Below are 12,791 nucleotides of genomic sequence, written 5' to 3'. Positions count from 1 at the left end.
GTCCCACTCCATACTCCAGGACTAACTCTATATTTTTTCCTTATTTGTGCTTTCCGAACACTCATCGTATGGTTTTGTTGGTTTACCACAATCATCAGAAGTATTCAAGCCAGAATTTTCAGATGTTGCGGTACTGCAAGTACTCAATGGTACTTTAACTAGGCATGGCAATCCCGGGATTCTGTACAAATTGTTCATCCCAAAATCCCGGGATTAGTCTCTAAAATTTCGTGTGATTTAAGGATTCAGTGGTGTAGCTAGGGTTTCTGGTGCCCAGGGCAATGCTGAAAATTGGCGCCCCCTGAAGCAGACATATGAACTAAAAAAAAACACTTAATGTTTCCAAGTATATGACAACTTCAATTAAAAAAATGCAAATGCTAATCATAATGCAAACTCATTTTAACTCATATTTCCAATTACATATCCATTATGATTCATGTGAATTAGTCATTGAAAGTGGCAGATGTTCAATCAGATCCAATAATCAATAACTATTTATAAATCATAATTTGATCTTTATAGCTTTTGTGAAGACGTTGTTGCCCCATTGAAGCTCGTAGATATGAAAGAATAAGTTTCAACTTGCTGAAGCAACATTTGCAACTGGCTATTGACACTGCAATTGTGAGTAAGATTTGTAATGAAATGCGTAAGTTTGGAAAAACGTCATTTCCGTATGACAAAATAAATGAAATCGAGCGGAGTTGTTGATATTGGGCCCTCACGAGATTTAAGCAGCATCTGACAGTCTGAGATTACAGTAAGTAATTCTGCTCTACTGATATCTGTACTTTAAAAGTTTCCCAAATCCAAACAATGTTGCTGCAAATTTTTTTGAATTTCATCACCATCCCTCTTTAGCAATATTTTCACATCGAGCTAGAATCCAAATTTTTTATTGAGATAACTCAATCGTCTAAGGTGAGTTGTTAGTTCCTGTTGGAAACAATCCAATATCATTTTAAAAAATCTGCTAACTTCATCTTCAGTAGAGAGGCCACTATCTCCTGCCCTTTCACCTGGCATTATTCGCCGTCGCCTGACTCTCCTCTCAACTTCAACTCCCCATTCTATACATCTGCCCTTGCTATAATCAATTGCACTTTGACACAAATGATCACGAAATTCTTTGAGATGATTTTCCAACATTTCCATATCAGATGCTGCATCTTTAAAGTTCATTGTGGGATCTTGTAGTCGTTTATGAACGCGGTCTACTTTTCCAAGAATGTTGTTCCAGAAACGAAGTAAAACAATGAAATTAAATTTCAGAACATTTTGAAGTAAAGTTCCAGCTTCATTTCTTGTATCCATCGTCTGGCTTATGTCATCTGAAAGACTTTCAAAAAATTTAACCAATTCAGTGACTGCTTTAACAGCTTATGCTTATGCGCTCCATCTGGTTTCTGCTTCCGTTTAACAGTGATTTTAACAGCATTTTTTAATTGCTCCCATCGCAATTCGAACGAGAAAAAAACATCGATAAATGCTTTTAACTGTTCCAAAAAATGTTATAACTATAAGATCTACTTTAGCAGCATGAACTCCAACCAAGTTTAAACTATGGTTTTCACAACACACAAACAATGCTCAAGGATTTCGGTTACATATTCGTTGTTGAAGCCCAGAGATATGTCTTGTTATCACAGCAATATTGTCGTAACATTGGAATCTACAATCTGCCAGTGGTAGGTTGTCCGATTCAAGTTTCTCAGTAATAACTGTTTCAAGAGTTGCTGCATCTTTTGCAGCAACTCTTGAAACAGTTATTACTGAGTAAAACGATTGCAATTCAGAATTTGTCAGTTTTTTTCCCTTTAAAAATTAAATGAACAGTAACCGTTTGACCACTGTTTACTTATGTTTTAAAAAAAATAAAAATTAAATAAAAAGTAAAAATAAAGTAAAAAAAATTTAAACTTACCCCGTAATTAAGTAATTTAATCATCGTAAAAATGTAAATATAGGCTTTATTATTGTAGCTGTTTGGTTTTTTAGCTGTTCATTCTCTTCATTTTCAGAACTTAATTTAAACCATGCCGTAAGGTGTGTATCGCATTGGGCAGCACGATCTAAAGCCACTTGTTCTTCTCCTTCTCTAAAATACACAATCTGATTCTCAGGAAGATGAACCTTAAGACGGATAACAGTGTGTGACATATGACTTATAGGATACTCAAATATTCGCCACAGTGCCTCAGGTACACTAACATAACGACAATCTAAAAAAGTATTTACTTCATTCACTTAAGTTCTTTTTTTAACTTTAAGTTCTTTTTTAACCTTCTAAAATTTCTAACCAAATTTTTTTTTTTTTTTCTTAAACTTATTAATTTCACTCTTTTATGTAATATTGGAAGATGTAAAATTTAATTGTATTTTTTTTGAATTTCACAAAGGGGCTTGATGATAAGTCATTTTGACTTCTACTTGCCCCAGTCAGCTTGTAATTATATATATTTGTTTAAATTTATAGATATCATTGTAAAATGTGTAAAATGACAAAATAAATAGAAATTCTAATTGTGATTAACCTGTTCATTTATAAAAACATTCGCACAATCATGCCCTTTGTATATGTATTTGTACAAATATTGAACAGTCATTACAGACATTAAGTTCACGATTAACAACCGGATCTGGAATTTCTGCACATATTAAATTATTGATATCCTGTGCTGTTTCAAGTTTATTATCATTGGCTAAATAAAGTAAAATGTGGGCATGCGGCAAACCACGCTTTTGAAACTCAATAACCTGAACATGCGTTACAACTTTGCCTAATACACCATGTTTGAATATTTCATTGAGGAGGTTATTTAACTTGAGTTTAAATACTCGAGTGACCAAATCAGGTCTATCATTTGTAGTCTGACCTGGATATAAATTTTCTGTTATTTCACGCCATTTTGGGTTGCAAGTAAAAGTAATAAAAAGATCTGGTTTACCATACTTTTTAATAATTGCCTTAGCATCTTCAAAATTTTCTTTTAAAGCTCTAGGACTTCCTACATAAGATGATAGCAAAATAACTACTCAACCAGCATCACCTCTTGGGAAAAAGAGAGGATAAATCATTGGATCTAAGTTGGCTGACATACTTGATACAATTTTTAAAGGATGACCTCTTGGGTAAATAACAACTTCCCTGGAAGTTGGGGGAGCACCATCTTTGCCAACAAATACAACTGCAACTTCATCGTGTGAAGGTAGATTATAGCGACGCCTATCACCCCTTCAAGTAAAGACATTTTTACAACAGAAGCTTGGCAACCTTCTATAGCCGCTTGACGAATTTCTTCATCTTCTACTTCAGACATATTTTTAATTGCAAGAGCAAATGGACTTTGTTCAGTAATTATAGTTTTCAATTGAAACATTAAATCGCGTAAACAAAGATCATTACCACGTTGTTGCATACTAAAATTTATTGTTGCAAGCGGATCATATATATAAGTTGAGAATATATTGGTGGAATATCTTGATCTGACCTAAGATTACCTACACGATGATAAATCTAGCCACATATTTTAAAACATGGAGGCCCATGATTTATTGGTTGAACTACAGTTGCTTTAAAAGAAGCGAAAGAAAGACAGGCATAATAATTTCGAATATATTTAAAAAAATTAACATTAGCAATTATTTTCAACGCGCCTTATAGCCCTTACATCATCTTGTAAATACATAACTTCATCTAGCTTATCATCCATTTCAATGTCATCATTATCATTAAACATATTTATCAAAGCAACACTAATTATTTCTTTGTTTTACTACTCTAAAGTTAAAAATAAAATAAAAAAACTTAATAAATAACTAAAAAAATCTTATTCGAAAAATTATAAAAATAAAGAAACTAAATAAATGCAAAACAAAATTAATTTGTCATCATCAAAAGTAATACACCTGTATTACTTTTTCTTAAATTTATTTAATTAAAGTTTAGAAAAACCTGCAACCATATTAGCAAAGACTTATAAAAAAAAGTTAAAAATTATTTTGTTTCTAATAAAAAATATTTAGAAACAAACAAATATCCTTTTTTATTAGAAACAGTAAAGTGTTTCTAATAAAAAAAAATATATATATATACATACATACATATATAAACATTCATATATCCTTGGAGTCGCGGACAGCGTCATAGTTCATGTGTTGGGAGAAAACATTGAACAAAACGCATAATAAAACTTATAAATGCGTTATGTACAAAACAGGTTATTAAAAGCATGTGAAAGCGTGAAACTACCCATAAATATCTTTTAACGGTAAACCCCATCTAAGAATTATAGTAACTTATATTTTCAATATTACCATCTATAACACGAAGCTTTAAATTTAAAAGTACAATTTAAAAAAAGATTACAATAAACTAATTACTTAATAAAATTTTAAAAAGATTTTATATTACCTATCATTTCAAGCTACTAAACATTATCTACCTAATGTCAACTTAAACATTTTTAACTCGTGCCATAAATGGTACGAGTTAAAAATGTTTAAGTTGACTTCTTTAAGAAAACACTTGGTTAAGAAAAGTCTGGAAACTACTTAAAAACTAAGAAGTAGTGTATTTTACAGAATACAGAATTGTAACAAATATCGAACAAGAGGTATAACTATGCGCACTAATAATAATATTTACTGTGCTATTTCAGATAAAAGTCACTAATTTATTTTTCTGCTTGAAGAAATTATATTAATGTATTTATATTAAGAAACAAAAGCAACGAGTTCTAGTAATGAAACTACCTATTAATCATTTTTAACAACAGACACTAACATAAAGATAAGCCAACGGTAACAACATTACACAAAAAATTGTTAAAGATGTTATGTATTTTCAGAATAGTTATATTAAAGGCAAGACTATACTTAGACCTAAAGCAGTAACACCGCTTGACTGGTAAGGTTGACGAATCTTGCTCTAGATCTATATCTCAAATATATTGTGTGTTATAGTTATACTAACTATAAAACACAATATTTTTAAAAATTTTTTATAACATATAAAAACATCTCATTTAACAATCATGTACACATTAGATAAAATACATTTCATACTATTATAAAAACATTTATATAAACACATTTATAAAACAACTATACAACATATATCATCACATACACGTATTTATCAAAAACTTTTTAACTTTGAGCATAATATAAACATATATGCAAACCTTTAACAACTATAAAACAACATTTATTAGCATCAATTATTTTTAATGTAACAAAGAATGTAGACTACAATTTACAACATTGGAATAAAAAAGATGAAACCATTTAAGAACAAAATCAAAAATTTCTAATAAACAAAAATACAGATACCTTAAATTAAAGCACAACACAACATTCTTTTGACAAATTCCAGAAGAATTTTTTTTAATTTTTCTATTCCTTATTATTTTTCCTAAGAATATAAAATATACATATATATATATATATATATATATATATAATATATATATATATATATATATATATATATATATATATATATATATATATATATATATATATATATATATATATATATATATAGAAATTTAAAATAGATTGAAATAAACGCAAACTTATGTATATAAACTTACATGACCACAAACAACAGTCTTATTTTATTTAACTTTTCATATTAAATACATGAATAAAATTTTATTCTTATTATTCTTTCTACAAAAAATAATCTTAATCTATAAATAATCTAATAATCTTAATCTATAAATAATCTCATAATCTTAAAATATAAATAATCTAACTTCTTCTAAAAAATGAAAACAGGCTATAGAAATTAGAAAAATAAAAACAACCAACAACAAACGATTATTTAAATTTTTATTTTAAACAATGAACAACATCAATTCTTCTTGAGAATAAAAGTACATCAGCTCTAATTCGCTTGCTGACCTTACTCGAAAGACCGCATGGAACATATAACTGCGCATAAAAAAAAGTCTAGAAACTACTTAAAAACTAAGAAATAGTGTATTTTACAGAATACAGAACTGTAAGTAACAATACGAACAATAGACGTAACTATGCGTGACTATGCGCACTAATAATATTCATTAGCGTATTAATATTTAGAAGAGAAAGAGAAGCAAAATTACGACAATATGATAATGGTTGGAGGTTAAATGCAAGATCAGGTTCAACTATTTTTTAAATGCTTTTGTGCACCTAAACGAGAAAGGGCATCATTCGAAGATCCGCCCCAGATATGGCAACAGTATTCCATACAAGGACGGTTTTGAGATTTATAAAGATAAAAAATAGAATCCTGAGTAAGAAAGTGGCGAGCACAATAAAGAGATGCAACCTTATCAGATGCTAATTTTGCAATTGATTTAATATATGGTTTCCAAGAAAGATTGTAAGTAAGAGTTAATCCTAGAAGATGAAGGATAGAAGACTCATTGAGTACATTACCGTTAATAAATATTGGAAGATCTAGATTATTGCAATAACAATTAACTAAAAAAAGTTGAGTTTTATCTGAATTAAAGTTCACCAGCCACTGAAAGCCCCATGCCGTAGCAGAAGTGAGATACTTCTCAAGCTCAAATGTCCCCTCCAAGCAACCAGAGAGTGTTGGCTTCTTATCAAGACAAGAGTAAGTGGTAGTATCATCAGTGAACAATACCACCTTAGATGTAAGAATTTCTAAAAGCTCGTTAATCTAAATTAAAAAAAGTATAGAGCCAAGGATAGAATTTTGAGGAAACCCTGAAGTTACAGAATATGAAGAAGAGTGCTGTTCGTTTTGATTGAAAATTGCAGCAACAAATTGAGAGTGAAACCAAGGAGAAGAGTGAGGCTTGACTTGGAATTATCGGTATGAAATAAAAGACTTCAAGCCAGCCTGAATCCAAGAAGTTATGTAAGTAGTACATTTTTAGCAGGAAAACCAAAAATTTCTACCCAAGAGCCATCACAAAGAAAATCACGGAAAGAGTCCCAGTCAACCTTAAGGTAGTTGTAAGAAGTACATTGGTAGGAGGTTCTGATGATGAAGAAGAATAAGATAACAGTTTTAGAGAGATCAAACGGTGATTAGAAATACTTAAGAGTGAAGGTGGAGAAACTGAGCACTGACTAGGATCAGAAACAAGGGCTTAGGCAACCTTGTCAGAAATAACATCAAAAAGAGTACAGTCTTGAGATGAAGGATAGCGATATAGAAAAAAGGGAAAAAAAAGTAAAGTGCTAAACAGAAGCACATAAAAGATTAGTCTTTGGATTTGAAATTTAGTTTCCCGACAAATGGGTGACTGGGTCTTACGAATGTAAATGCCCAGGCCAAGCATGTGACTATTGGAGTCTTTTTGAATTAAAGGAAGATAACCATCAACAATAAGATCACAAGATAAGACAGTTGAACTCAAATTGGTCTCACAAACACTATGCATAAACAAAACACCTACTAAGTAAAAAATGTTTAATAGATTTATATTACTCTTGTATTAAAAGCTACATAAGCTATTGTGATATTGCTGGGGCAAGTACTTGCCCTTCAGCATTGAAAAATATATATAATAAACAAAAACAAGCCAATTGAATTATATGTTATGTGCATAAACACGCTCACTCCAAGCCGTTACTCCGGGAAATTAAAGCTCTTAATGGTTATGAGTTAAACCTGTTCTAAAATTTGTTATTGATGTTTAAGTATCAAAATGACATGCTTCGAAAATCCTTTAACAACCGATTTCTAAAAATTAATCATAAATACTTAACGTATTCTATCTATAATTTGAACTTACCTAAGTCAACTCTTAAAACATCCGATTACTCAATTTCATATAAAAGAACCTCGTCTGTGGAACATAGTTCTTGATGAAAATATGAAAGTATAACTTCAATGAATTGTTTAAAAAATATATTTAAACAGTATTTACCTGAAATAACAGGCACAACCGTATTTTTGTATTTTTAAGTTAAAAAAAAAATCTTTTAATTTTTTTTACTTAATTTATTTTATTGTTGCAATTTATCGTATCTTATTGTAATTATGTGCTAACTTATTCTATATAATGAGTACTTGTAAATTTATATAATGAGAAATTTGTAAAAATACTTTAAGTTTACTATAGGGGCTTGACGACAAGACTACTGTCTTCTACTTGTTCCTGTCGTTATTAATTTTTATTTAAATTTTATTGACGAAACTTGTAGAACAAGAACATTGTAAAATGTTTATGAATGACGAAATAAATAATAATAATAATAATAATAATAATAATAATAATAATAATAATAATAATAATAATAATAGAATTGTAATTGACTTCTCGGGGCACCTAAAATTAACAAATTGAATAAAGAAATTAAATTCCTTTTCAAAGTTAACTTAAAAAAAACCTGGTTTCTGTTGACATTAAAAAGAAAAGCTGTTAAAAGATGCAAAACCCATCAATTTTAGATTGACCTCTGACCCTAATCCTAACTCTGATCCAAACTTAAATGGACAAGATTGAGTTTATTTTATTCATTTTTCTTTGTTTCTAATTTTAATATGTAGTAATTAAGTATTAAAAAATGCACAAAATAAAAATTGACAGTTATAAAGTAGCACAGTTCTATGTAATTTTCTGTTCTTGAAAATTTTTTGTGTCGATGATCAGCTACATCAACAAACTTATAAAATAAGACAGTCCAGAAAAATTGTCCATTTTTTATTAATTGACTCCCTTGTCTAAAGAGAGTTGTCCCTTTTTTTATAGTTGTCTTCCACACTGCTTATTTATCTTCTTACCAGAATTCTTCAAAAAACATTTTTCACAGTTTAACTCATTGACCACAAACATTCGAAAAATGCTTTTAGAACGTTTGTGGTCAGTAAATTAAACTGAATCAGTGAAACTGTAACTAGAGGTTGTTACTCTCTGTTTGATATTTGCGTGTTTGTATATCATTTCAAGCCAATTTTGGGTGGGTGTTTGTATGTCCTTTCATATTCTAGTTCAGTGAAAAAGGATTTTAATCTTTAAAATTGTTGTGTTAAATGAATTATTGCCGATATATTTTCTGCATTGTCTGCACACTAGGGGAGAGTCGCCCATTATGGACCGTCCCCTTTTATGGACCACCGATGAAACAAATAAATGCGATTTTATTTTTAAATTTTGGAAACGTAGCATTAAAGAGTGACTTCCGTTCAGTTTAATCGCATTTCAATGATGGCGGTCAGCAAGATTACTTCAAAAAGGTAAGTTAGTATTTTATTTGGTTATTTTTTTCTAAAAGTACACTCGCTTTTTTTTGTGTGTCATTCTACAAATAAATGAACCAGGACAATGCTTCTATGCTAAATGGAAAGCTTTTTCATTTCTTACTAAATACAAGCGTGTTGCTCCAAATGACATCGTTTTGGTTTTATTTAGTAAAATTAGATGCCCATGTGGTTCTCCCAATATGGACCAACTGCTGTCCCTAAAATGGACCAGTGGTTCAAGATGGGAAACTGTAGTCCATATTGGGGAACATAAGTCCTTATTCTCTTGGATGTTATTATTTTATCATAGGCTATTAATAAATTAAATTATATTAATCTTATGTTTGATTTTAATCTTTGATTATTATTAGTATTTGAAATTTGACTAGACTATAGCCAGACTATAGAATCTATAATAGATTATAATTATTTAATTATAGTAATTATAGATCTACTAAGTATTTACTATTACTATAATTGACCTATTAAATTTAAATTAGATAATTATATAATAATATAAGTTAAGATATAATTATAAGGCTAAGGGTCTAAAAATAATTAAGAATCATTATTAATATTACAGTATTATTATAGTTATAGGCTATAGGCCTAATGATTAAAATTAAATTAATAATAATAATAATAGCCTATTAATAATAATAAATAATGATAAATATTTATTAAGTGTTATATTTGTAGTGGTAGATTGTAGTGGGTAAATTTAGACAAATTTATTTTTAAAATTTTGCCCTGTCGTACAAGTTATTTCAATCTTTTTTTTTTTAATCAGGGGCTGCTGGACTAATGATGATCTTCAACGTGCTATTGAGGCGTACAGAAATGGTGATATTGGCTTGAACAAATGTGCAGCCACATACGGCATCCCCAAAGCAACTCTAAAGAGGCATTTTGATAATGCTAACAAGTTTGCTAACGGCTTTGAAAAGCTAGGCAGAAGTACTATCCTTCCTGCGGATGTTGAGCTAGAAATACACAACCTAGTTTTAAAATTAGAGGCCGTGTTTTTCGGAATGTTGAGGAAAGATTTAATAACTCTGGCATTTGAAGTTGCAGAACACAAGGCTTTAAATCACCCATTCAATAAGGATAAAGGTCAAGCTGGGAAAAAGTGGTATTACAAATTTTTAACCAGGTTCCCTGACCTCTGCCTCCGCCAACCAGAAGCTACTTCCATGTCGCGAGCCAGCGGCTTCAACCTGGGGGATGTTGACAGGTTTTTTAATTTACTAGAAAATTTAATAAAAGATCATTGCCTCAAGGCCAATAACATTCACAATATTGATGAATCTGGTATTTCAACCGTGCAAAAGAAATGCCAGCGCCTGCTTGGCCTAAAAGGCAAAAAACAGATAGGTAGCATAGCCAGTGCAGAAAGGGGTGTTAACACAACAGTTGTCTGTTGCGTAAATGCTGGTGGAACACATTATGTTCCACCAATGATTATATTCAAAAGAAAACGGGTTCCTGATGAACTGGGAGATGGTGCACCAGAAGGCAGCATTATAACATGTTCTGATTCAGGATGGATAAATTCTGAACTTTTTGTACAGTGGATGAGAATGTTCATCAGTCATGTGAAGCCAACAAAAGATGATAAGGTTTTACTTATTTTAGATGGCCACAAATCCCATACTAAAAATCTTGAGGCCATTCAGCTTGCCATTGACAACAATGTCATAATGTTGTCACTTCCACCTCTCACAACACACAAACTGCAGCCTCTGGATAAAGCTTTTTTTAAGCCCCTTTAAGTCTACTACGACCAGGAGGTGGAAAAATGGCTGAGACTAAATCAAGGACGTTCAGTGAGTTCATATCAGGTGGCCAATCTTTTTCATGTGGCATATGCAAAGGCTACTACCATGTCAACAGCAATTAATGGTTTTGCATCGTGTGGAATTTGGCCATGCTCACGAGATGTTTTTAAACCTCAGGATTATGCGCCATCATTCGCTTCTCAAGCAGGAGACCGCGAGACCATGCTGTCTTCACCACTTACATCAGGGACATTACCAGCACAAGCCCAGGAAGCTTCGATAACAGCATTGGTATGTGTAACTAGACCAGCACAAGACCAGGAGGGTGTGCCACCACTTCCAGGCATGATGGATGAGATGGTTCCAAAACCAACAACTCATGTGACCCACCCAGTGTCACTGGCTGTTGAAACGTTCCATTCCAAAACAGTTCTGCCACAGGTGCTGGAAAATTTTTTGCTCATCCCAATTTACTCTGATGGGAAATGTTTTTTTAGGTCAGTTGTTGTGTGCACAACACCAGATCTTCAGTCAGCTCAGCGATTAAACGGCAAGCTGGTCAGTCCACTGCTTCATCTGAAGGAAACTGCTATGACTGACTCACTTCATAATCAGCTTGTTAGCCATTTGATATCTAATTTGGAAATATTGTCTGTTGACATGCACGGGGATGCCTTAAATGCTGACCAACCCCAGCATCTTCACTTTAACTTGTTAAAAGAGCGTATTGCTCACATTGCCAAACCAGACTCGTTTGTGGGAGAATGGGAGATAAATCAGATCTCCTGTCTTCTGAAAACAAAAATTGTGATTCACAATGCAAACAGGAATGTGCTGATGTATGGTGAAGAACATAGTGGTAACCCCATCACAGTGAAGTACACCATGTTTGAAAATAACTCTGGGCACTATGACGCACTAATTTTTTACATCCGGGCTTTGTCTCCTATTCAGAGACTGGTCCCTGTTCTTCCCCCAAAGGGTGCAGGCAAAAGGAAGTGTCGCAAAGAACAGTCAGAAATTCTTACTTCAAGTCCATATAAAAAGCTGTTCCTACAGGAAAGTCCAAAAACAAACACAAAAGTTAAAAAGTCCAAAAACACAAAAATAATTAAAGAAAAAGTAGTAAAGAAATGTAAGAAACCCAAAATGAATTCAACAACTAGTACCAGTATTTTAAATGAAAGTTCATGGCTTTGTTTTATGTGTGGAGAATGTAACATAGAAAATATGATATGCTGTCGATCCTGCAAAAGATGGGCACATGAAGAATGCGCAGGAACTTCAGATTGTGACTTTATTTAAAATAAATTTTGAAATATTATTACACATCAGTATTCATGTTTTTGTGTGTGCTAAATGTTAAAATAGTAAAACACTTTATAAATAAAACTGAGTGTATGCATACATGAGTGCATACATGAGTCCAAACTGAGTGTATGCATACATGTGCATGAGACTGGTAGAATTAGAATCAAATAAATGGTGGCTGGCTTAAACTTAATAACTTTTTTTTTTTTACAAAAAGGACATCTAAAAACCTGTTAAAAATTAGAAGCTTACATACTCTTGAGTATTTATATTCTAATAATTCTATCTTTAGTGTGTATATAATTTGTTTAAATGACCAAGTCAAACCATTTATAACTAGTCCATAATAGGAACCTCAATGGTCCATATTTGGAGCACAAGCTTAAAGTACCCCCAATATGGACCACTGACGTTTTTGACACATTTTATAATTATTAATAAATCAACCACTACAAGCTTCATATAATATGTTCAGCTGAAGG

At 31.5% G+C, this 12,791-nt stretch overlaps 1 protein-coding gene across 1 annotated transcript; it reads left to right on the top strand.

The window, feature by feature from the left end:
• Nucleotides 1–9,185: 9,185 nt before the first annotated feature.
• On the top strand, nucleotides 9,186–10,992 carry LOC136087089 (tigger transposable element-derived protein 2-like). Its single transcript, XM_065809595.1, has 2 exons — nucleotides 9,186–9,214; nucleotides 10,011–10,992. Exons 1-2 carry the CDS (start codon nucleotides 9,186–9,188, stop codon nucleotides 10,990–10,992), a joined length of 1,011 nt encoding a protein of 336 aa, XP_065665667.1.
• Nucleotides 10,993–12,791: the final 1,799 nt, after the last annotated feature.

This window comes from Hydra vulgaris, chromosome 11 (assembly GCF_038396675.1).
Source record: "Hydra vulgaris chromosome 11, alternate assembly HydraT2T_AEP".
Taxonomy (NCBI): Eukaryota; Metazoa; Cnidaria; class Hydrozoa; order Anthoathecata; family Hydridae; genus Hydra; species Hydra vulgaris.
The sequence above is the reverse complement of the archived record's forward strand: the minus strand, read 5'-3'. Positions and strand labels throughout refer to the sequence as shown.